A 23,209-nucleotide genomic window follows, 5' to 3' on the forward strand; every position below is an offset into this window, starting at 1 on the left:
ACAACCTCAAAAAACTCCGAATCGTCTATCGATAAGAGACGAATATCTAGAATATATAAAGAACTCCTAAAACTCAACGATACAAACGACCCGATTCGAAAATGGGCCAAGGATCTGGATAGACATCTCTCCAAAGAAGACGTATGAGTGGCCAACATGCACGTGAAAAGATGTTCCACATCATTAGGCGTCAGGGAAATGTGAATCAAACCACAGTGAGCTACGCTTCATACCCGTTAGGATGGCTGTAACCCAACAGACAGAACGAAGCGAGTGCCGGCCGCATGTGCAAGACCTGGAGCCCCCCTACCTCGCTGGCGGGCGCGGGACACGGTGCGGCCCCTCTGAAAAGAGTCTGGCGGCCATACGGTTGGAGCGAGTTAGGATATGACCCAGCAATTGCATTCCTAGGTAAATACCTAAGCAAATCAAAGAACATGCCCACACAAAACCTGCACACTGCTGTTCATAGCAACGTTATGCGTAACAGCTACAAAGTGGGAACAACTCGAATGTCCACGGCCTACAAATGAATGAATGCGATGCGACGACATACCCAGACAGTGGGACGTTATTCGGCCATGTTACAGACTGAAATCTATCTCCCCTCGAATTCAGACGTGGAGGCCCTGACGCCCTCAGGGAGTGTACTGGAGACTGGGCCTTTATCAGGAGGTGACCGAGGTTCCTGAGGTCACAGGGTGGAGCCCTAATCCAGCAGAACCGGTGCCCTTAAAAGAAGCGGAAGAGACACCGGGGACCTCCCCGCACCGTGTGAGGATGCAACCAGAAGGCAGCTTCTGGGAGCCAGGAGGAGCTGTCGCCGGAACCTGGCCATGTCGGCACACTGAGCTCGGACTTCCGGCCTCCAGGACAGGGGGAGAATGAGTGTCTGTTGTTTAAGCCGCCCAGCCTATGGTGTTTTGCCATGGTGGCACGAGCTAACACGAGCCATAAAAAGAAATGGAGTATTGATACACGCTACGACATGGATCAACCTTGAAAACACTAAGTGGGCTATAAACCAGTCACAAAGGCGAATCTAGAGACAGAAAGCAGATTAGGGGTTGTCTGGGCTGGGAGGAATGGGGGATCCTTGGGGAGCAGGGTTTCTCTGACGGGGCGGGGGTGGGGGGGAATGAAAATGTGCTCAAATTGATTGTAATGATGGCGAAAAACTGAATATACTGAAAGCCACTGAACTATATACTTTGAATTATATGATATATGAATTTTATCTCAATAAAGCTGTTGTTTCCTTCCTTTCTTCCTTCCTTCCTTCTTTCCTTCCTTCCTTCCTTCCTTCCTTCCTTCCTTCCTTCCTTCCTTTTTCCCTTCCTTCCTTCCCTCCTTCCTTCCTTCCTCTTCTTTTTTTTTAAAGAAAGATAACATTCCTGGGTGGTGAGACTTATAATTACCTATTTATTTTTGCTGTTGTTCAAATTTTCCACAAAGGGCAGGTATTAAAATCAGTTATGAAAGTTATTTTTTAAAATTCTGGTAAAACGAATGCCAGAAGTATTCTCCTTTTCTACAAAGCTGATAGAACTCACACATCTGTAAGAGTGGGCTGCACCCCAATGACAACTCCTGGGCCAGGCTTCTCAGGGTTTCGTGTTCTTTAATATACATCATCTCAAGGGAGACTCACGGCCTCTCTGTGTTGTCAACAAGGCAAATATCTGTTTTCTTCCTGAATGTATTTATATCCTGTTTCCTCCCTAATAGGATTTCAGATCATTCTAGAACAAAATATAGTTAATAAAAAAAGAAAATCAAGTCCAAAGGAAAATAGCAAATTTAGATATGCCAACCAGAAGAGCCGGTAAGTTGCTATAGATGAGTTTTAAGTTGAACTCAGAGGTGCCTGGCAGACAGGGCAAAAAGGGAAAGTTACAGAAAAAGCAAACCATTTCCTCAAAGAAGCATTTTTTTGTGCCACCATTCGTTAGACAACATTTCTCATATGGGAATTTATTCTCATAAAAAGATTTAATAGAGTTTACTCCAAATAACATCTTTACAGAAGATGCTAAAGTACATTTAATATGGCTATTTCCTGGAGCTTCCTTGGTTTTGTAAACCAAAGATATACCGCTTTGGCAAATTCAGCTAAAATCTAAGATCATAGGATCCAGGTTTATAATCTGATCTAATCCAGTGGCTTTCACATTTTTTAAACTGACACCCACAATTGGGAAACACAATTTACATTGCTGACAGAACGCAAACGTTTACACCTGCAACAAAAATTTCAAAAATTAGTACTTCCTTTACTGTAAGAAACACATACTGATTTTTTCTATCTGTTTCTAGTCTGTTTCATTTTAAATGCTTGTCACAACCCACTAATTGACTTTACCACCTACAGTGGGAAAAACCCGATGCAAAAGTTGTATGGTTTAGAGTAGTCACTGATAATTACTGAGCAGCTAACGTGTGTGAGGCATCGGACCGAGGATGTCACATGCACTGTCTCCTGTCAGCCCCGCTGGGATCCAGTAAGCAGGTCCTTATACCGTTTCCACTGTACGGATGAGGCGCTGGAGCTCAGGGAGAGGTTAAGTGACTTGCTCAGGGTCACAAAGCCAGTGAGAACTCGTGGGCGACCATTAGCTCAAGTGTTCTGAACACAAACGACCTTGTCTCTCAGCTGAGCTTTTGGAGTATGGTTCATTTCATTTTACAGTTAGAAGGTAGAAGATCAGGAAGGTTAGGGGCCTTGCTCAAAGACGCACAGCTAGGAAGCTTCCGAGCAGCGTCTGACTGTGGATTTGGGACGCCGAGCCCAGAACTCTCTCTGCCGTGATTAGCTGCTCACTCTGCACAGCTTGAAACGTCACTCTGAAACCTCTCAAAGCAAATGAGGGCAACTCAGTGTCCTCTACCTCCCTCCTACTCAGATGAGACAAAATAAGGCACTTTACACAATTTTTCCTATATACCAAAGTTTTATCAGGGATGGAGCGGTGGGTAACCTATTTTGTATCTCTCACTACTTTTCTGTACTTTCATAGTGACAATGTAGTATTTCGACAGAGGTGCAATTTTTAAATTATTTAAGAGGAAACCAGCCTGTCCTTAACGAGCCTCCGTCTCTCCACACTTTTCGCATTTTCCACGTCCTGGACTAATGAGTGCTGAGTCTGGAAGTCGGCAAGACACGCTAGCTGCTCGGATCCTATATTTAGATCCTAAGGGTGGATGCCATGTGTCAACGGGGTGGACTGGCTCAGAGAGAAGGCGGCGCGATTAGATTAGACGGGAGGGACCAATGCCCTTTAAACCAGGCTCACATGCATAAAGGAACAAACGCTTCCTGCCCCCAGCAATTTAATCAGAGGTTGAATCCTGACGGATTGTTTATGAAACCCGACACCAATGGGTTCCTCCTGAGCATTTTAACTCTCTAAATAACATCTGTGCATTGCAGCGCAATGAGGCGGGGAAGGAGGGCTTATGAGCCACCTGGTTCTGCTACTTCCTTGCTGTGTGGCCCGAGGCACACTGTTCAACCCCGCTGTGCCCAGTTTCTTCATCTATAAGATGGAGACCACGGCAGACCTACCTCAAAGGGCTGCCGTGAAGACTGAGTTACTGCTAAGGAAGGGCCTAGAACAGTGCTTCGTGCTTGCCTCGTGGTACGCATGCAGCGGATGTGAACAATCTTTGTTACTATTTTAGGAAATATTAATCATTGAAAAAGAAAAATAATCACCTGCATTTCTATTTTAGGGGAAAAAAGGAAGAAATAAATCAACCCATCAACTGCCTATATTACTACCACTTAAAGATAATCACGATCAGCATTTCGGGGTGATAGTCTAGTGGGTATTGCGCCTTTGTCCATTTATATGTGCTGTGTGAGTGTATGTTTTCCCTTTGTTTGCTTGGAAAACATTCTGTTTATTTTAGATTGTCCATAGAGTGTTTACTAAGCTGGATGATTTGGGAACCGAATTGTGTAACACAGACTTGTTCGTTCAGTCGACGATTATTTCCTGAACAACTACCACAGGTTGGGCACTGTTCTAGGTGCTGAGGATGGTAGCAGTGAACAAAACAGGAAGGAAAAAGGTCCCTGCTGTCGCAGAATTTACATTCTCGTGAAGTTACTGTCGCACAGACAGTAACATAAACCATTAAAATCCTGAGCGATTCAAAAGAGTAACACTTAAAAATCAATCGATGGCTAAATGTAATATTATTAAATATATTATGTAGTCAAAGGTAACTTGTAAAGGAAGTGACACAGTAATTACGAGGTATCCGATACTCTGTATGTCTCCGACGTAAGGGACACAGGAAGCATGGCACCCCGCCATCCTTCGCCGTCGCCGTGGGTGAAACGCAGCCACATGTTTCTTTCTTTACGCAAGGCTGCAAAGAAGAGGTGCCGCCAACGCCAGGTTCTTGATCTACGCCCGCCAGACGTGGCATGCTGTAATAAAAGTCTGGGAGTGGCCGATTCTTTTCGAATCCCCCTGCAGGTCACACATTAGAGGGGACGAGCAGGGCGGAGTGGCCAGCGAGGACGCGCCGACAAGGGGAGACTACGCAGAGCCTGATGGCGGAGAGACGGCAAGCCGCGGGGTGATCTGGGGTCTGTGGCTTCGTTAATTTCCCCCCAATTTTTAAACCCGTGGTCAAACACACGTAACATAAATTTTGCCATCTTAGCCATTTACGGGGTACAGTAGTAGCTCAGTGGCATTAAGCACAGTCCCACCGCTGTGTGACCATCACCACCGTCCATCTCCAGAACTCTTCACGGTCCGTAAAACGGAAACTCTGTGCCTGTTCCGCAGCCGCTCCCTCTTCTCCCCTCCTCCTACCCGCTGGCGATGATTCTTCTGCTTTGCGTCTCTGAATCTGACTCCTCCAGGTACCTCGTGTAAGTGGAGTCCTATAGTAGGTGTCTTTTCGTGACTGGTTTATTCACTTGGCGCAACGTCCTCGGGGTTCATCCATGTCAGAGCACGTTTCAGAACCTCTTCCTTCAGGCCGACTGACATGCTACTGTGTGGATACAGCACATTCTTCTTATCTATGCGTCCACTGACGGACACTTGGGGCACCTTCCGCTTTTGGGTTATGGCGAATAACGCTGCCGTGATCATGTGTGTACAAATATCCCGTTGAGACTCCACTTCCTTTTGTGTATATACCCCGATGCAGAACCGCTGGATCATTTGGTAATTCCATTTTTAATTTTTTAAAAGAACCTCTTTACCTATATCATTTTACGCTGCACGACAGTTCCAATCTCTCCATATTCTTGGCGACACTCGTTATCTATTTTTCTGATGGTATCCATCCTAAGGGGTGTGAGCTGGTCTGTGTGCCTTCATCTTTATTTATTTATTTTTTGTAACGGCTTTACCAAGATATAATTTTAATACCATATGATTCACCGTACAATTGAAAGTACACACTTCGATGGTATTTAGTTCATTCACAGACAGGTACGACCATCACTGCAATGGATTTTACCATATTTCATCACCCCAAAAGGGAACCCCGTACCCCCCGCCACTCCTCCCGCTGCAGGCAACCGCTAATCTACTTTCCAGCTCTACGGTTTTGCCTTTTCTAGACCTTGCATGTAAGCGGAACCATATCATCTTAGCATGCGTCTGGCTTCTTGCGCTTAGCATGATGCTTTCGAGGTTCTCCCAGGGGGCAGCATGCGTTAGGCCCTCCTTCCTTGCTATGGTGGGGCGTTCGTTTCTGCTTTGACCTTCCGGTGCACCTGCAGAGAGCGTGACGTCCAGACCTTTCTCTCAGCCTACTGTTCGCGGACTGACGGGAAGGTTGTGAGGACGGCAAGGTAGGATGATGTCGTAGGACGTTCTAAACATCCTCAGCTCCGCCACTGAGCAGCCGTGTGACCAAAGGCAAGTGACTTAACCTCTGAGACACAGTTACCTCTCCATGGGGGTAATAATAGTTTATACTTACTCGACTTGTTGTGAAGATTAGAAATAATACATGTAAGGTGTCTGGCACATAGCAGACACTCAATACATCAGAGCTTTCATGAGGATCGCGGATCTCTGCAGACAGCCAAGATTTGGAAGCTAAGGGCACAGGCTACGCTACCCTGCAGGCTGGGCCGCCGCATGGCGGGAGCCCTTTCCCACCGCCCTCTCTCTCCTAGCTCCAACTTTCATTCCAAAGAGTCACCCCTGGGTGTGACAGACCCAAACGCAGTGACGGAAAAGGCTCTCAACCTACAACAAATCCTTCCCACTCTTCAAACACATGATCGAACAAAAACCTTCTTTTGACGTCGCTCCTTTTTATCCCCAAACTCTCTTAAACAGCCAAATACTCAGTCTGCTCCTCTCTCTTTTCCGCTCTGCATCTAACTAAACCTTCCCAGTTGCTCTCTGGCCCTCGACTGTTCCCACCTTCCCCCCGCCCCCTCAACAAAAGCCCACCGGTTCCCCATCCATTGTTTTTACCGTGAGTCTTGAGACCGAACTGCCAAGCCCAGGTACCAGCTACACGACAGCAAAGTTCCCCAACGTGCGGATTTGCCCATCCCCGGCCTCTTGCCTGGGGAGCAGCAGGCGCGACAGCAAACACCGCCCGGATTGGCCGTTTTACAGAGATTTCTCGGCTCGCCTCTTCCGTTTTTGCAAAGGAGAAAGCAAGGCCCATCTAGCTGGTAAACTGCAGAGTTGGGCCAGGAACTCAGAGCCTTTGAATTTTAATCCAAACGAAATTGCATTAGCGAGAAGAGCCTCGCAAAGGAAGATTGTGAATCCGAAGCTATTACCGGGATCCTGCAGCTAATCCACAGCTTTAGGATTTTGCTGATGTGGTTACAGCACATTCTCCACTAAGAATAAACCCGTGTAATCACTTTCTCTGGCCTCTAGCCTGACATGTCCTTCTACATGTCCCCCACGGGATACCAACCTGCAGCCAGGACCGAGAACCACTGATGTAGGTAAACTACATGGAATAAAAACTTTATTTTTCTCAACAGTTTAAAAAATATTACTAAAACCGGCCACCAGTTTAAATTGACCATCCACGTTGTGCCAGAGAGCTATTTAATAGCGCACGTGGTGTTTAATCTGACTTAAGCCTCAGAGGAGCCCTCTGCGACACGCCCTAATTACGCCCACATAACGGAGGACAAAACGGGGCCTTGAGAGGAAGAGCAAGTCGCTCATGGCCACACAGATGGCAAGGGGCAGGACCCCGGTTCTGTCAGACCCCAGAGCCAATATTCTTACTAACGACATACGTTAACCATCTGTTGAACATTTATATTACTAATAGTAGCTGCCATTTATCGATCACTAATTATGATGATTCAGGCAGAAATCCGGTTCATTTAACCCTCACAAAAACACAACGGGCTAGTTGCTAGTATTAGTATTTCCATGTTACTGTTGTGCAAAAGGAGTCAGAGGTTACGTAACCTGCACAACTCTACGCAGTTGGTAAATGGGAAACTCCATCCGATCTGGCTCCGGGTGCCTTCCAGAAGTTTGTAGCTTTGTTCAGACCCTGCAAAAGCGTTCTGCATCTGTGTAGCTGCAAAGGATGCTGAACAACCAGATGAAGGAGTGAAGATGAGGAGGCCGGAAGCATCCATTTACGTAAACGTGAATGTGAACTTTTGGGAAAGACCATTCATAAAAGGAAATCATCTTTCCTTTTACTTTTTAATTTCAGCAGAATAGCAGGGCATCCTCGGGTATTTTAATAGAAGGCGTATCGTAGCTGTGCAGACTTTTGCAAATTTTAAATGAAAAGTTATGTATGAAAGTTGATGTCATGAAAACGTCCCCACCCACTGGTGGTGAGTCTTAAAAAACAGAACTGATGAAAGTAATAATAGCAAGGCGCGAAATCACTGGCTTTCTTTTAATCAAATTTTAATTTCTTTTGCCGGTTAAAATGGAGAAGGAACTAAGTTTTGAGGAGACGAGAGAAAAAATTAAAATGAAAATGACACCTCATATTTACAGATGTATTTCTTCTTAAAGAGCCGTGATATTATGAGAGCAATGACCTCACTTAGAATTATTCTTGAGGCATAATCGCTCTCATTTTACAAGTAGGGAAAACGAAGCACAAAGATTACATCACCCATCCAAAGCTCCAAAGTCGGTTGATGACATTAGGTACAAATTGATGCGATGTTTTTGGATGACAATATGGTGGTCACTGTCTAAGCTTAATATGTTTATGGCCTTTGACCCAGAAATTCTATTTCTAGGAATTTAACCTATAGAAATACTTCTATAAGTAAGCAGAACTCTATCCATAAAAATGTTTATGGAAGTATTGTTCCTGATACGAGACAGATATCCATTCATAGGGATTGGCTCAAAAAAAAAAAATATTGCACAGATCTATCGTTTTTATGGAACCACAAAAAATAATGAGACAGATCTATATACACTGATATGAAAAGATATCAAAGATCTATGGCCGAGCGAAGAAAAAAGCCAGTTACAGTACACTGTACATAACACGGTTGTGTGTTTATAAATATACGTGCGTGTATATAATTTATATACCGATAGATAAAGAAACTCTATGAGCCGACTTACCCAACAGTCTCTGGAAAATGGGTCACTGAGATTTGACCTTTATCGCTGTGTGATAGATGAGGCTTGTCAGTCACAGAGGGTAACAGCTCATGCCAGGCCCCACCTCCTCAGCCACAGGACAGAGTGCTCCCTGTGCCTGGGCACCCTCTTCGGTGGCGAAGCCCTTCCCTGCTCCTCATCTACGGGGGAGAAGGGAGTTTGGGAGGGAGAGAAGCACATCCTCATCCTCGTCCGCTTACCCCTGGCTTCCTGCTCCGATGGAAATGTCCCCCGGAATCACGGTTAAAGATGCTGCAACCACTGGACTGGGGACTCGGCCTCCCCTTTCCCCAAATCTCCCCCATTTCAGTGGCCTGTGGTCATTTCAGTGTTAGTGTGCAGGGCGGGAGCATGGCCAGACACTGCCTGCTGCTCAGCCTGGGGGTCCTGGTACCTACTGGAAAACTTTGCACTGGGCCAACGTGCCCTATTGGGCCCCGGACTAACAGTAACTGGGCATCATGGCATGAGATAGTCTCAGGTTCTCTGGCATCAGGCAGGGCTGGGTTCAGATCTCTGGTTTCTGGCCCTACTGGCTATGTGACCTTGTGTGAGTCGTGTACCATCCCAGCCCCCGGCTTCCTCGTCTGTGCAACAGAGATTAGATCCTCGTTCTGAGAGAGCAGGTGTGAGGACTACGTGGAAACAACGTGCTCATTACAGTGTCTGCCACGTGGTTTACGCTCCACACATTACAGCTACAACTTAGCTCCAGACATGTGTCTCTGCTCTAAGACACTAAGTTCCAGGAGCATCCCAAGGTCCCAAGCACGTGTGTGGCCAAGACGAGGTGCGTATGCCGAGACTATCCTTAAAACCCAATCCTAATGCTGAAAGTTTGTGACCGCAAGCTAAACTTCAAATTCTAGGTTTAAAATCAGGAAAAGGGATTTCTGTTTCTGCCTCATCCCCATCCTCATCTCAGGCTTTCATCTTTCTCTTCACAAGCAAATGCGGCTACAAGAAACTTGTTATTACACGCAGAGAAAGGATGATGCTCACTATGTCACAGTGTCCTCTTTATGAGAGAAAAATCTTAGTTCCAAGAATGTGTGCTTCCACGAAACTTTTTAAATCTCGAGGACACGATAAATAATGTCATGATTCTATTTCCTTCATCACTGTGGCTTCTAGGAAGCCCTCTATTTGTTACAGGAGTATTTCTGAGGTTACCATTCATGTAGCATTACGGATTTGGGAAGGTCCCAGTGCTTTCTGAACGACTGGCTTATCTTCTCGTTGTGTGTACGCCGTGAATTATGTAAAGGTCCCTATTTCCCACTCTTCTTTGTCTCTGAGAAATCTCCAGCAAGCGTAGGCCTTGGAGTAAGTATTCTGCTTGCTGCATTCAGCGACTTTACTTCTCCTTGTCTCTTAATTTCTCCCTAATTGATTACCACGTTGGCCTAAAAATATTATATGAGTTTCTACAGCCACTATGAACCATTCTTGGAATGAGGTAGGGAATAGAAAGGTAAATGAAAGTACACAATCTGTTTCCTGTGACAAGGGAAAAGTCATTTAAAGAGTATTTTAACATCTATAAAGTATGCACGTACCTGAGAAATAGAATCTAAATATATATATATACACACATATATATGCATATACATGAAATGTAATCTGATGTTATAGGAACAATTTCTATGGTTTCTTTCTTCCTACTCATACTAGATTTTGTAATAAAATATGGATATTCAATTACAAAGCACATTCGAAAGCAATTACTGACTATATGAAGCTAAAAATATGCTATTAATTGAGAAGGGATTTTTGACCACAACTCAAAAATGTCTTCGGCATCTTCTTTTGGATTACATCGGTGTAATTCCTGTCACACACATTTTAAAATAATTCTTGCAACTGTCCCGATGGGTAGGACTTGAGCATAATTTCATACCATTTCTGTTCTAGAAGAAAATCCTGTTTGGGAAGGTCTCTGACTCAGTGTAACATGAGACAGGCTGTAAGTGACCATGATTCTGCCCTGACAGCTGACGCTGCTCCCCGCCCTCACCTCTCCACCCCCCGGCCCCCGCCGCCCTGTCCCCCAGACCTTCTGTCTGCACCAAGGTCGCTCCAAGAAACCAACCTGGCAAAGTTTATTCATGCTATAAATACCAGCGCACAATATGGATAAAACGGCATCCCCTCAAGAAACACGTTATGTTTGTTTGCCGGATTTGTACATAGATGAGTTCATGGGTTTTTTAGATGAAGCTGGAAACACCATTCTTATTGCAGATCTAAACAAGGACTAGCAAATGTTTACCGATCATTTTTAAATTGCTTCATCACAGGCCTTTGGGGTCTGATTATGGTGTCACCTTGGCTGGGGGATTTATTTTCGAAACCTCCACGCTACTCGGAATCATAAGGTTTAAAACAGGGAGAACCGAGCTTAACAAATTCAGCTCAGTGACTGAATTTGTTGGGACTTGAAGGGAACAGAAAGCTCCACTTCACTTAGTGGCAGCAGGCTGTCCCTTGCAACTTGCAATTCGACCCCTACCTAGAGGCCTCGGTCAACACAAACATGAAGGCCGAGAACCGGAAGCCCGGGTCACAGGAAATCAAACAAGATGCCTGTCACGTTCAGGAGATCCTGGGGTTTGGGTCTGGTAGGAGAGCATCTTGTCTCTCTGATTCTCCCCTCGAGAACGTGCTAGAACACTGGACAAAGAAAGGGAGTGCCTGGGCTCCAGCCTTAGTCTCGCTACTGTCTCTGTGACCTTAGGGAAGCCCCTTGACCTTCCTGGGCCTCTATTTCTTCGTCTGTAAAACGAAGCCCAGGGCTTAGTCCACAAATATGTACTGCCCGCTCCCTGCCGGGTCTGTGCCGGGCGTGGGAACATCATGATGAGTAAGGCAAGCACGGTCCCCACGCAGAACCCAGGAAGCTCAGATCTAGAGGAGGGGAGCAAGCTGAGACTGTTTCAAGGTGCGCGGATATTTTAATAATACCAATCATGACAATAACCGACATTTACGAGAACTATGTGCAAGGACTTGTTCTAAAGATCACCTCTTGTAATCTTTTAACAACCACACGAGACAGCTTGTTATAAAAGCTCGCCTCGTTTTATACGTGGGAAAACTGGGCCTTGATGAAGTTAACCAGCTCACGGTCACACAGATAAAAGTGAGGACACCACGACGTGTCTAGCCAGTCCCCAAACCCGGTCTGTCACTCACGGTGCTGCACTGCCTTCCTTCTTCAACGGCCACAGATCTGGGGACAGTGTTTAGAACTGGCTTTTTTACCCCTGGGCCATTTCACGGTCTCATCGTAAACAGGAATTTATCCACGGGCTCGCACTGGGGCAAAGACTGAAGTCCCCGTCTTGCTTGCTCCTACTGGAGCTCTAGAAGGTGGGCAAGGGACGCGAGCGGCAGGCGGTGGAGACGGGAATGCTCTTGAGCCCCTCTCCTGCCCCCCCCCACTGCCCCCCGATCATGCACGTTAAACCCTGCCCGCCCCTCCCGCCACACGGCGAGCCATACAGTCAGTCGACGGACAGCAGCAGATCGACTCAAAAGAATAAGTAACAGAAATACACCGGCGCGTCGCATTTCCCGGACCTTTAAACTGATGACGGCCTGGACTGTCTTCCAATTTTAAGGAACGGAAACGGCGGCTGTGCGGGGAAGAGAGGCTTGTGCTGAGCCGGCCAGACCGTCACAGCTCGAGCTGCTTCTGAGCGAGGGACACTAGAGCCGCCCGCCTGATAAGCGCCAACCCCGCACCAGGCCCCGTCCACAGGCCGGCTCGCCGACGCCTCAGCACCTAGCCATTCTTTCATCCGTTCATTCGCTCACTTATTCATTCAACCGCTATTTATTGGGGGCTCGCTTGGTGCCAGGCACTGAACCAGGACGAGGTCTCTGTCTTCGTGGAGCACACAGACTAGTGAGGAAGACAAACAACGGCCAGACAAACCCATGATGGCTGAGTAAACCAGTAACGAGGCACGGTCGTGCATTGGCAGGACTTCCCTTGTTGCCTGGGACATGCATGCCTAGGGGACTCGACATCTCGAGGGGCACAGAACTGGGGATCCGGAGCTTCCTTCCGGTCTCCCATCTGGCTGACCATTAGAACCGGGGGAACGCCGCATGAACGTGGAGGACTGGAGCCTGCCACCCCCAGAAACATCAGGTCGGAAGCTCGGGAGGTGAGGCGCTAGGAATGAGATCAAACCACTGACCTTTCTGCTCTTGTCTGGCCCAGAAAACTTTGACTCGCTCGCGAATGTGCTTGTCCTCGCGCAGTTTCTTCTGCCACCGACGTAATTCTTGAACCTCGGGATCACAGCGGACCTGGAAAATGCCCACAAAGCTTGAGTTCCCTGTCCACGTACTCCTGGGCACTCACTCGTTAAGCCTGCATGGGAATCCCCTTACAACTGGATGTACTCTCGATTCTAAATGAATTCTCTCTACTCCGAAAGCTCACGTGACATTTGAGCATCAATGAGGCTGCAATTCTAATGGTGGGCTGAGAACATTCTAGAGCAGTGCTGTCCAATAGAAATATAATGCAGCCACATGCATAATTTAAAATTTCCTTGCAACCTCATTTTAACAAGTAAAAACGAGCTGGTGAAATTATTTCTAAGAATATATTTTATTTAACCTGAAAGAGCCAAGATATCATTTCGACATGTAATCAGTGTAAAAACCTTATTTGTGAGACAGTTTTACTTTCTGTTTTCCACACTAAGTCTTCAATATCTGGTATGTACTTTATACTTAGAGTGCGTCTCGATTTGGACCGGACACACTTTAAGTGCTCAACAGCCATGTATAGCTGGTGGCTACATACTGGACAGGGAGTTCTAGATTAACGACAGTTCACACATCACCCACATTTCTGTTTAACACCCACTGTCTGCATGTCTACCGCACGTGGGGTTCTGTGCTAGGCATTGGAAAAAAAGAGACAATTAATGGTACTGTAATAATAATTATTATTTTTCTTACCATAGCTCATATTTATTGAGCACTTACGTCCCAGGCTCTGTTTAAGTGCTTTAGAGATTTTAATCATCAGAACAACACAGTAAGGCAGGAACGATGATCCCCATTCCACAGATGAGAAAACTGAGGTTAGGCGGCTTGCCGAGTCACGGAGCTAGGAAATGGTGCAGCTGGAATTCAACCGGAGGCAGACGGGGCACACGGGGGTCTGATCAGGGCGGTGAGGGAAGGCTACGGATGCCGTGGGCACGAGGAAACATGGGGCGGGCACTAAACTCAGCCTGGAGTGGTCGGGAGACACTTTTTTTTTGGGGGGGGGGCATGACCGCCGGCTGGACCAGAGTTAGCCACGGGGAGAAGGGGGGTGCGGCGTGACGGCCACCGGCCTGCGCCAAGGTGCAGAGGGTGAGCGGTGCTGGGTGACCCGGAGCGCCAAGGCGAGAGAGCAGAGAAGATCCTCGGCCACGCACACCCTTCCCCTTCCCGTTTCATCGTTCTCCTTCTCCACTGGCCGGAGGTCGAGCTCCTCACGAGGTGGATTCCGGCGCCGAAAGCGAGCGATTCATGTATGCGGACGTGTGCCGCCTTTATCTCGAAAGATAAGTGAAAGTGCCAAAGAATGCTCAAGACGTCCTGAGAAGGTGTCCCCATGAGAACGGTTTCCTGACCCAGATCCTTAGATTAACTATCAACGCGGGCACTTTGAAAGGCTCCCTGTTTAGCGGGCTGTTCCTTTAACACGAGACAGTAAGTAGCCTTCTATCCTGGGGGAAGAGCCGCCTGCACTGGAATTAGCGTGTGGGACTGGGGGGGTCACACGCTGCCATGTGCAGACCAGCGTGTCCTTTCTAGGCAGTGGCCCTCTCCCATCGATCCAGGGATCCGCAGTGCCCAGAGAGGTGGCCTCCTCTCCTCCTGAAGCCACGACTCAGACGTGCTGAGCCGGCAGGTCAGGGACGGGTGTTCCAGCTGCTGGGAGGGGTCGGGATGAACGGAAGCAGACATGGGAACCTCGCGCCCCCGCGGGGGCCAGCGTTGACAGCCAACGAGCGAGGGCGGCCCTGGGGGAGGGCGAACGGGGGCGCACGGGCTTGTCCGCAGGGGCCGGCTGCCCCCCAGCTCTGCTGAACGTGCCGATGTCACAGGGCCCAACGTCCTGCCCTTCCAGAACACCGCTGGGCCCCGTAACTTCCCACTCCAGTCACTGGGATCCGGGCTTCCTCCTGGGATCACTGCAATTCTTTGAGTTCCCACTTTAAAGTCACCCCCACACCCACCCCCCCGGGAACACAAACACAATCTCCAGAAAAAGCCAGACTGAGCTGCGTTGCAACGGCGACCGCCATTCCCCCCGCTTCACCCCTCGACAGGGTCCGCCGCTTCCTTTGCTCTCAGCAGTTTGACTTTGGGGAGACTTGTCGCCCTTTTTTCCCCACTAGACTTTCATCGGTCACCAGTAACCCCGAGTTTTAAAACACTGTGATAACATACACATAAAATTTAGCATCTTCACTATTTCAAAGTGTACAATTCAGGGCCATTGGCACATTCGCCATGTGGTGCGGCCATCGCCACTGACTAGTTCCAGAAGATCTTCCCCGCCCCAAAAGGAAACCCCATCCACGTCAAGCAGTCACTCCTCATGCTCGCCTCTCCCCGTCCCTGGCACCCCAAGTCTCCACAATCTCTTCGTGAAGTCTTCGGGTTCATAGCCTCTGAGGATTTGTCTGTTCTGGACATTTCATATCAATGGAACCTTATTATACCCACGTGGCCTTTTGTGTCTGGAGCTTTCCCTTAGCAGATAATACTTTCAAGGTTTATCCACACCGTGGCATGTATCAGTGCTTCCTTCCTGAATAATATATTCCATTCCGTTTAACCATTTGTTTTGTTCGAACAACTATTTTCAAGTTTTCTGAGTATATACCGAGGCGTGGAATTGCTAGGTCGTATGGCAATTTTACCATTATCTTACTGAGAAACCACCGATTGCTTTGCACGTGGCTGCCTCGTTTTATAGTCCCGCCGGCGGTGTATGAGCATTCTAATTTCTCCACATCCTTGCCAATATTAGTTATTTTCCATTTTTAAAATTATTATTATAGCCATCCTAATGGGTATAAAGTGGCATCTCACTGTGGTTTTGATTTGCGTTTCCCTAGTGGCCATGCTGCTGGGCATCTTTTCACGTGCTTGATGGCCACTGATAAATCTTTTTTCGGAGAAACATCCTTCAACATTTTACCTTCCTGCCTTAGAAGAGTCCCGCGGTCTTCTACAAGTCCCATGGTTTTTACAAGTAGTGACCTCGGGAAGAAATGTTGGGGTTGGGATTTCCTCAAACCCTTTCCTTCCAGGAAGTTTATAGGTTCTTCATGCGCCCCCAAGCTCTACTCACCAAGAGGAGTTTGGGGAGATGGCTTTGCCAAACTCCAGAAAAATAAAGTCCTTCCTATTACTTACTCCCTCTCCCAGGGCACGACATACTCTACTTAAGAAAACTACTCTAGTAATTTATTTCTTCCAAAATAAAGAAAACTGTTTCCAGCTGAACTTACCAATGGAAGCTGCTCTTGCTTTAAGTTAAAAAAAAAAGGAAAAGAAAAAGAAAAAATACATATACACACATATACACAACTTATCTATAAATATCTATTTAAAAATTATATATACAAATATAGTTGTACAAATTTCAGAGAGTAAAAACAGCCCTGTGTGAATGCCATAAAACATTAGGTAATACCCCAAACCTTCCTAATTCCAAATCAATGTTTTTACAGTATTTCCTAAGGTTTCACAGTCATGAGATTTGGTGCCTTCAACATCTCTGCCCGGGGTGGCAGGGTTACCCGCTGTGGCCCGAACCCTCCCGCGGGGCCAAAAGGGCTTATCCACAGCTTTCCCACAGGCCGCTGTTCATCAGGACCCCAGCACACAGAAACCCCCACATTTCTGTGTAGTGACAGCCAACATCCTTAATGAGAAGAAACCGGAAGGATCTTTTGAATCACTAATGGAAGGTTAACACTAATTACCATCAGCGAGCTATGTTTTATCATTGTCGGCTTGTTTCTTTATGATTGGTTTATTCTGAAAGCTTGGAAGGGTGCACAAAGACTGTGGGTTCCTCCGGAGAGAAGGTGAAATTGGACGGGGTGCTTTCACTTGTTACTCCATATTTTTTGGAATTGGATTGTTTGGGAGCTAGAGACCTTGCATCTTTTCCTTGATTTCCTTCATTTCGAACTGAGCACTGTTATTTAGCCTTGTCAGTTGACTATGCATTACCAGGCAAGACTGGATTGCTAGAGAGGGCTTTTGTGAGCCCTGAGGAAAGTGTCACCCATTGAACTGGGCTAATCCCGGTCATTATTGTCATGATCAGGGAATCAATTTAAATGGCGGTGGTTGTCCCAATCAGCAAATACCATAGAGCGCAGTGTAATGTTTAACGCATAAACAATTTCATTGCAAAACAGAGACTCCCTTATGAGGCCCTTTCTACGTTCACTCCTTTAAATTACCACGTCGGGTCCATCAGGCTCTTCCAAGATAGGATCACTGAGTACTATACACATTATTGCATACTTGATCTTGGAGTAAGATCGGGGAGAAAATTTATTATGTGAATGTGACTATTTTTGAAAAATACTCACGAGCCAATCAAATTCTCGTAATTATATAACACTCCCACGAAAGCCAATACAGGGTAGCATGCTGGGGAGGGGAGGCCCCGCTGGATCGGAAAGCCTCAGGCTGGATCGCAGCTCTGCAAACTGCAAGCTGAGAAACCCTCGGCAAGTTACTCACCCTCTCTGGGCCTTGATAGCCTGGTCCGTGAAAAGGAGATAATACAAATATTTCCTTCATGGAGTTGGAGTGAAAACAAGGTGAGATATTGTCTGGCATACGGTAAGCTCTCACTGTGAGCAATTTCTTAAATCAGTTAATAAAGTAACGAGAATAATCTGGATCCAGCTCTGAGGCTGCATTCTGCAATCACTGTTAGGGCATGGAGCCAAGTAGCTGAGGGGTCATAAAATCAGCAGGGAGGCCTCCTCCCAAGGGTTTACAATTTATTGAATACATAAATGATTTTGTAATTGTATAACTTTAGGCTTTGGTCAGCTGGTAAAGGGCAGTGCTGGCTGGCAGGGGAGGAGAGAGAGGCTCTTGCCTGGGATTTTGAAATTACCCTTCACAGATCTGTACTTCTCAATTCCTCTTAGCTCAGTTGTTTTCCTTGCTTCTTGGCAAAACAGACCAAAACATAGCAACAGCTACCCTCCCTGGATGAATCCCTGGAGGTTTTCTAATTGCTTTGGAGGAAGACACTTAATATATCACAGTTGCTGGAGAAGTGACACAATGGACAGCCCTTCAGTGACATTCACGAGTGACCCTCCGACCCCGTACGAGGCTCCTCATAGAAGGTTCTAACGACGTCTCTGCCGTGGCTTGACATGCCCATGATTGTGCTGAAGGATTTTATACTCGAGAAAAGCAAATTCCGACATAAAGGAAATGTATGTTTGCGAAATCCCTTTCAGTTACCTAAAGAAACAGTCACAGTTCCCAACTATCTCAGGAATTCGACTTTCTCTCTGTGAGTTAAGCTTTGTGATTTCTTCTCAGATCTTCGGCAAAAGGAAAAGTCAGTTTCTCATCCTGGTGGTCACAAGTGTTCCTTACTGGCTTGAGGAACTGATTGTAAAAATCTGCGGATATCGCGTATTTCCACTACTGTAGAGGTGTGACAGGTGTTCTTCTGTGGGACGCCGGCGGGCCTGCTGGCACCGCCGTGAGGCTTGGAAGCGAGGGCTAGTGCACCGTTTTTAAAGCGCTGGGTTGCAGCCCAGTAGTGAGGACTAAATTCAATTTAGTGGGTTGTGAAAAGGATTAGAAAATTCTAATCCAATAGGAAAATAACAGCTACTCCTTTATCACTAAGTTACTTAACCTCTTTATCTCATCGGTTTTTTCTTTTGGGTCTCAAAGCCTGTCTCATCTGATATTAACAACGCGAGGGCACTTTCCAAGGGCGCTCCGCACGGGGTCGGTATTTGTGCTGTCTATCTGTTTCCACCTCTTTACTTCCATTTTTGTGTTTCCTGTACCTCCGGCACAGAGGCAGATTACTTTTGAGCTCATAATCACTTTAGTTCTAATTCCAAGTTTGCCCAGGTCTGAGGTCTTGTCTTTTATCCAGGGGCCGGCAAACTTACCGTAAAAGGTCAGATAGCAAATATTTTTGGCTTTATGGGCCATACAGTCTTTCCAATGGACCCAATTCTGCCATTACAGCACAGAAACAGCCATGGACAATGTCTGAAAAGAGGCAAGCCTGTGTTCCAATAAAACTTTATTTATAAAAACAGGCAGCGGGCCACAGTTGGTCAATAGGCTACAGTTTGCCGACTCCTGCTCTGATCCTTGAATGGGCATGAGAACTGTAGCACCCAGCTTCCCTTTCTGTCTCTTCCATCTCTCTGTGTGTATTATGTAAATCTCACTATTTTAACCCAATTTACTTGATGTTACCAAAATCACTTGGGGCACCTGTTATACACAGAATCCCAGGTTCTTACCCCGTGGATTCGGATTTGGTCCACATGAGGCGGAAGCAAGGTGTCAGTGTTTAGCGAGAGACCCAGGTGATTCAATGATCTGAAAAGTTTAGGAATTCCTAAGGGAAGAAACTGTGAGGAAGAAACCTAATGTTACAAGATTCCTGCCCTAACATCTGTGTGTCTCTGCCCTAGTTCTTGCTCATGCAATGCTAGTTGATGATTGCAAATCTCTAAAACTAAGGTTGAGAAGGCTCTGGCTGTAAGTGTGTGGTCGGGAGGCAGTGTACGTGTGACTCACAGAGCAGCTGTTCCCTGGTGGGGAGTCTTTTCAGCAGCTCTCGAAAGGCCTTCTCCCAGGAAGCCACACCTATTTTTTTTTTTTTTAACTAAAGTTCCTTTAATAATAAAGCACATCGCAGTATGTCCTTGGAAAAAATGGAATTTCCCCCCAACAGCTCAGCTGATGACAAGTGAGATAAAGTTCATCCAGCTTTTCCTGGTACTTGCTTACCCAAATACTCAGGGAATGATTAAGTTGCAAAAGCATTTAAGGTATTCAGTGAACTTCCCGATGATTTATAGGGTTAAATTACAGCAGAGTTTGCTATGCCGAAGACCACGTTATTGCACAATGCTTTGATCTCTTCTCGACCATTAGTACCCAGAGCTGACGCTGGTGTAGTTTTAGCTGCCCAGATGTGTCTAACGTGCAGTCAAGGTTGTGAGCCCATGCTCGAAAGTGTGGACACTCAGCCCCTCCACTGGTGGCTCTTAAAGAACCGTCCCCAAACTAGCAGCATCAGCTAGTTTGAAATGCAAGTTCTCAGGCCCTAGCCCCATCCTACTGACTCAGCTACTCGGGGTGGGGCCCAGCAATCTGTGTGTTAACAGGCTTTCCAGATAATTCTGTTTGAGAACTCTTATGCTGTGCCCCCAAATGATCATGGCTCCCTGGATCCCTGCCCCTTCTGAAACTCTGCCACTCCTCTCATTAAGTGGGGGAGGCTGTGCCCCCCACCTTGAATCCAGGCAAGGCTCGTGACTCGCTTTGCCCAACAGAAGTTAAATGAAAGGCTACCCTGCAAATTCCAGAGTCTGTGCCTCGAGAAGGCTCGCGGCATCCACTGTCGCCCCCCCGGGAATGTTCCTTCCACAAACGACAGCCACGGAGAGGAGAACCGAAGGAGCCAGCGCCCGGGCCCCACATGGGAGGCAAGTTGAAACCTTGCAGCCCAGCCGGGCCCTGGCCAAACACAGCTATGTGAGTGAGTCAAGGAGGAGCCACCCGGCTAAACCGCAGAATCATGAAAAATAGATCCATTCCTATGGTTTTAAGTCACTAAGACTGAGCAGCAGAAAGGACTGAATTGCAGTTGTGCAATTTACCCATAAATGTCGTCCTGAAGGGAAACTGGTTGGTCCTTTAAGGGAAGAGGCTCCAGGGAAGTCGGGAACTTGGCTGGTCGCAGCTGCCGGACAGGCTGTCAGTGAGGGCCTCCCTCGGTATCACACTCTGCTGCGGCCACCTAGAAATTCTTTATAACTCTGAACAAGCGGCCTTGCATTTTAATTTTCCCTGGGCCCTAACAGATTATGTCGCCGGTCCTGCTAATTTGCAATTCTCTCATTTATTCCTCACAATAACCTTAGGAGTTTGATTTATTAGCTTTCGTCACATATTTGGGACACGTTGTGACTGAGAAAATAAAAGGGTGGTGGTGGGGGGGGGTGGGGAGGTTAGTAAACAGTCTGGAAGTTGGCAAAGCATTTTCTGGGCATATTAAAGAAAATCCACTTGCAGATATAACTCGGAGAACATTTAAACAACTACGGGGCCAGGCAGGGGGAAGGGACAGGCCTGGCCTGGGAAGCTGGGTCCCAAGCAGCCCAAACTCACTATTTATAGTGCTGTGGCCTATTTTGGCCTGCCGGGTGGCCCTGAAAATTACCCTGAGAACTGGGCCTGGAAACCAATGATGGAAACCAGGCGCCTTCATTCTGGGGTATGGCTGGACTCACGCTGGGCACAGACAAAAGTCTTTCTGGGGAGCTCAAGGACATTTTGAAAAACAGGATTTTCTTTGATGGGATTTTCTTTGACAAGGAATAAGAAAAAAAAAAATTAAGGAAAACTGCCAGGAAATGGTCAGGAATATATTCACAGGGAAGAAAATGTACAGATCAGATCGGGTCAGTAAAGGGCTAAGAGTTAGGCCCTAACCATGTGCCAGGCATTTATACCCTCACATATAACCCTGTGAAGGCAGCTCGGGGTGACATTAGTATCCCCATTTCACAGGAACAGAAACTAAGGCTTGGAAAAATTAATTTACGGAAGTTCACAGGGTTGGCGACCCGGGGTTCAAACCCGCATCATGGAGCTGCACCTGTCCTAGCTGCCACCTACGGCTTGGACATCTCTAACCTACACGTGCAAAGAATCACCTGGGGATCTTGTAAGGTCCTGATTCTGGAGGTCTGGGGTAGGGCCTAGATTCTGCATTTGCCACCAGCTGCCATGTGATGACAATACCACTGGTCCCCGGACCACACTTTGGGTAGCAAGGATGGAGATGTTGCAAAAGTTATTTTTTTCCTGCTTCTGCTTGAAACCTCCTCCGATCTGCGCTCTCTACAGCGGCCTGAGTTACTGTGTTAGTTTTCATTGCTGCATAATAAATGACCTCCACAAGTTAGAGGCTTAAAACAACAACAAACACTTACTATTTTGCACAGTTTCTGAATGAACATCAGGAATCCAAGTGCGGCTAAGCTGGGTGGTTCTGGCTCGGGGTCCCTCAGGAGGTCACAATTAGGATGTGAGCTGCACCTGCAGAAAGCCAAACCTGAAGGTTCGACTGGGTGGGGGAGCCGCGTCCAGGATGGCTCACTCACAGGGCTCCTGGCTGGGCATCTCTGCAGGGTTGGCTTCCCCCAGAGCGAATGATCCAAGGCATGGAGAGGAAGATTGCAAGGCCGCAGTGTTTTTCACAATCTAGACTTGAGAGTGGCATGTCATTACTGCCGCCACGTTCTGCTGGTGTCACGTATCGATCCTGAGACACAGGCGGGAAGGGACACCCAGGGATGGGAGTCCCCAGGGGCGGGGATCACAGGGGAGTCATTGTGGGTGCCGACCGCCACGGCTTCCTCGTGAAAATAAATCGGATCACGTCGCTCCTCTGCTTAAAGCCCTATCGTTGCTTCTCATCAGTCAGAACAGAACCCGAAGTTCCACCATCTCGATGACAGCTCGCCGCTGACTCCGCGGGATCTGGTCCCCGCCCGTCTTCTCGTCTCCCTTCCCTTATCGCCAGCTCACTCTGATCGACCACACTGACCCTCACAGTGGCCCTGCTACCCCAGCTTCCTCCTGCCCCGCGGGCCTCTGCGCGCGCCTCTCCTTCCACTTAGGATGAGCCCCGTGCGGCGCTCTGCTCACGTCACGCCTTCCCGGAGAGGCCTCCCTCGAGCCGACCCGCCACCTAAACCAGCGGCTGCTGTGTTCTCTCGCCCTGTGGTTCGCCTCCTTTTGTTCCAAGCATTTCTCTGTAGTGGACAACGTTCGGCCCCACTGCTGCGGGGCCCGGTCAGCGATGCGCGTTGGCCGGTGGGACGGGTGGGGAAGCGGCAGGTGCCGGGGTCCCGTCTGTGCCTCGAGATGCAGCGCGTGTTTCTGCTCGCCCCGTTGGGGAGTTTCTGACCTCTGCTGTAGCCTACCGATCTTAGAAAGCCAGACCCTAGGACGAAACTCAACCGAACGCAACCGCCGAGAGCCAGTGTAGCCAAACCCAGCCCAGGGCAGCGAAATCTGATTGATCTGCAGACATGTAACAGAAATACACACCGTAAGCCACTGAGGTTTGGGGTGGCTTGTTACGCCCAGCATCTCGACAGCCCACTACTCAACATTAGATTATGTGTCTATTTATATCTGTTCATAGTCTATGAAGGACACAAGCTCACAGAGGGCGGGGACTTGGTCTTCTTCCCTGTGGAATGCCCAGCATCTAGGACAATGCCTGCCTGCCACATAGT

The 23,209-nt window shown here is 47.6% G+C and overlaps 1 protein-coding gene across 10 annotated transcripts in view; it reads right to left on the minus strand.

The window, feature by feature from the left end:
* The window catches only part of IQCK (IQ motif containing K), an 87,033-nt gene that overhangs the window by 12,898 nt on the left and 50,926 nt on the right, over nucleotides 1–23,209 (minus strand). For 9 of the 10 annotated variants that reach the window (XR_004952427.1, XR_004952425.1, XM_016156916.2 and 6 more), the window contains one exon: nucleotides 12,827–12,938. Coding sequence is in view for 8 of the 10 variants with exons in the window: in XM_016156916.2 (XP_016012402.2) it covers nucleotides 12,827–12,938 (112 nt within the window). In the remaining 2 variants the exon portion in view is untranslated. Of the gene's footprint in view, nucleotides 1–12,100; nucleotides 12,939–23,209 lie in introns of those variants that run through there. The other variant, XM_016156913.2, reaches the window with a different exon arrangement.

This window comes from Rousettus aegyptiacus, unplaced genomic scaffold (genome assembly GCF_014176215.1).
Source record: "Rousettus aegyptiacus isolate mRouAeg1 unplaced genomic scaffold, mRouAeg1.p scaffold_m13_p_8, whole genome shotgun sequence".
Lineage (NCBI taxonomy): Eukaryota > Metazoa > Chordata > Mammalia > Chiroptera > Pteropodidae > Rousettus > Rousettus aegyptiacus.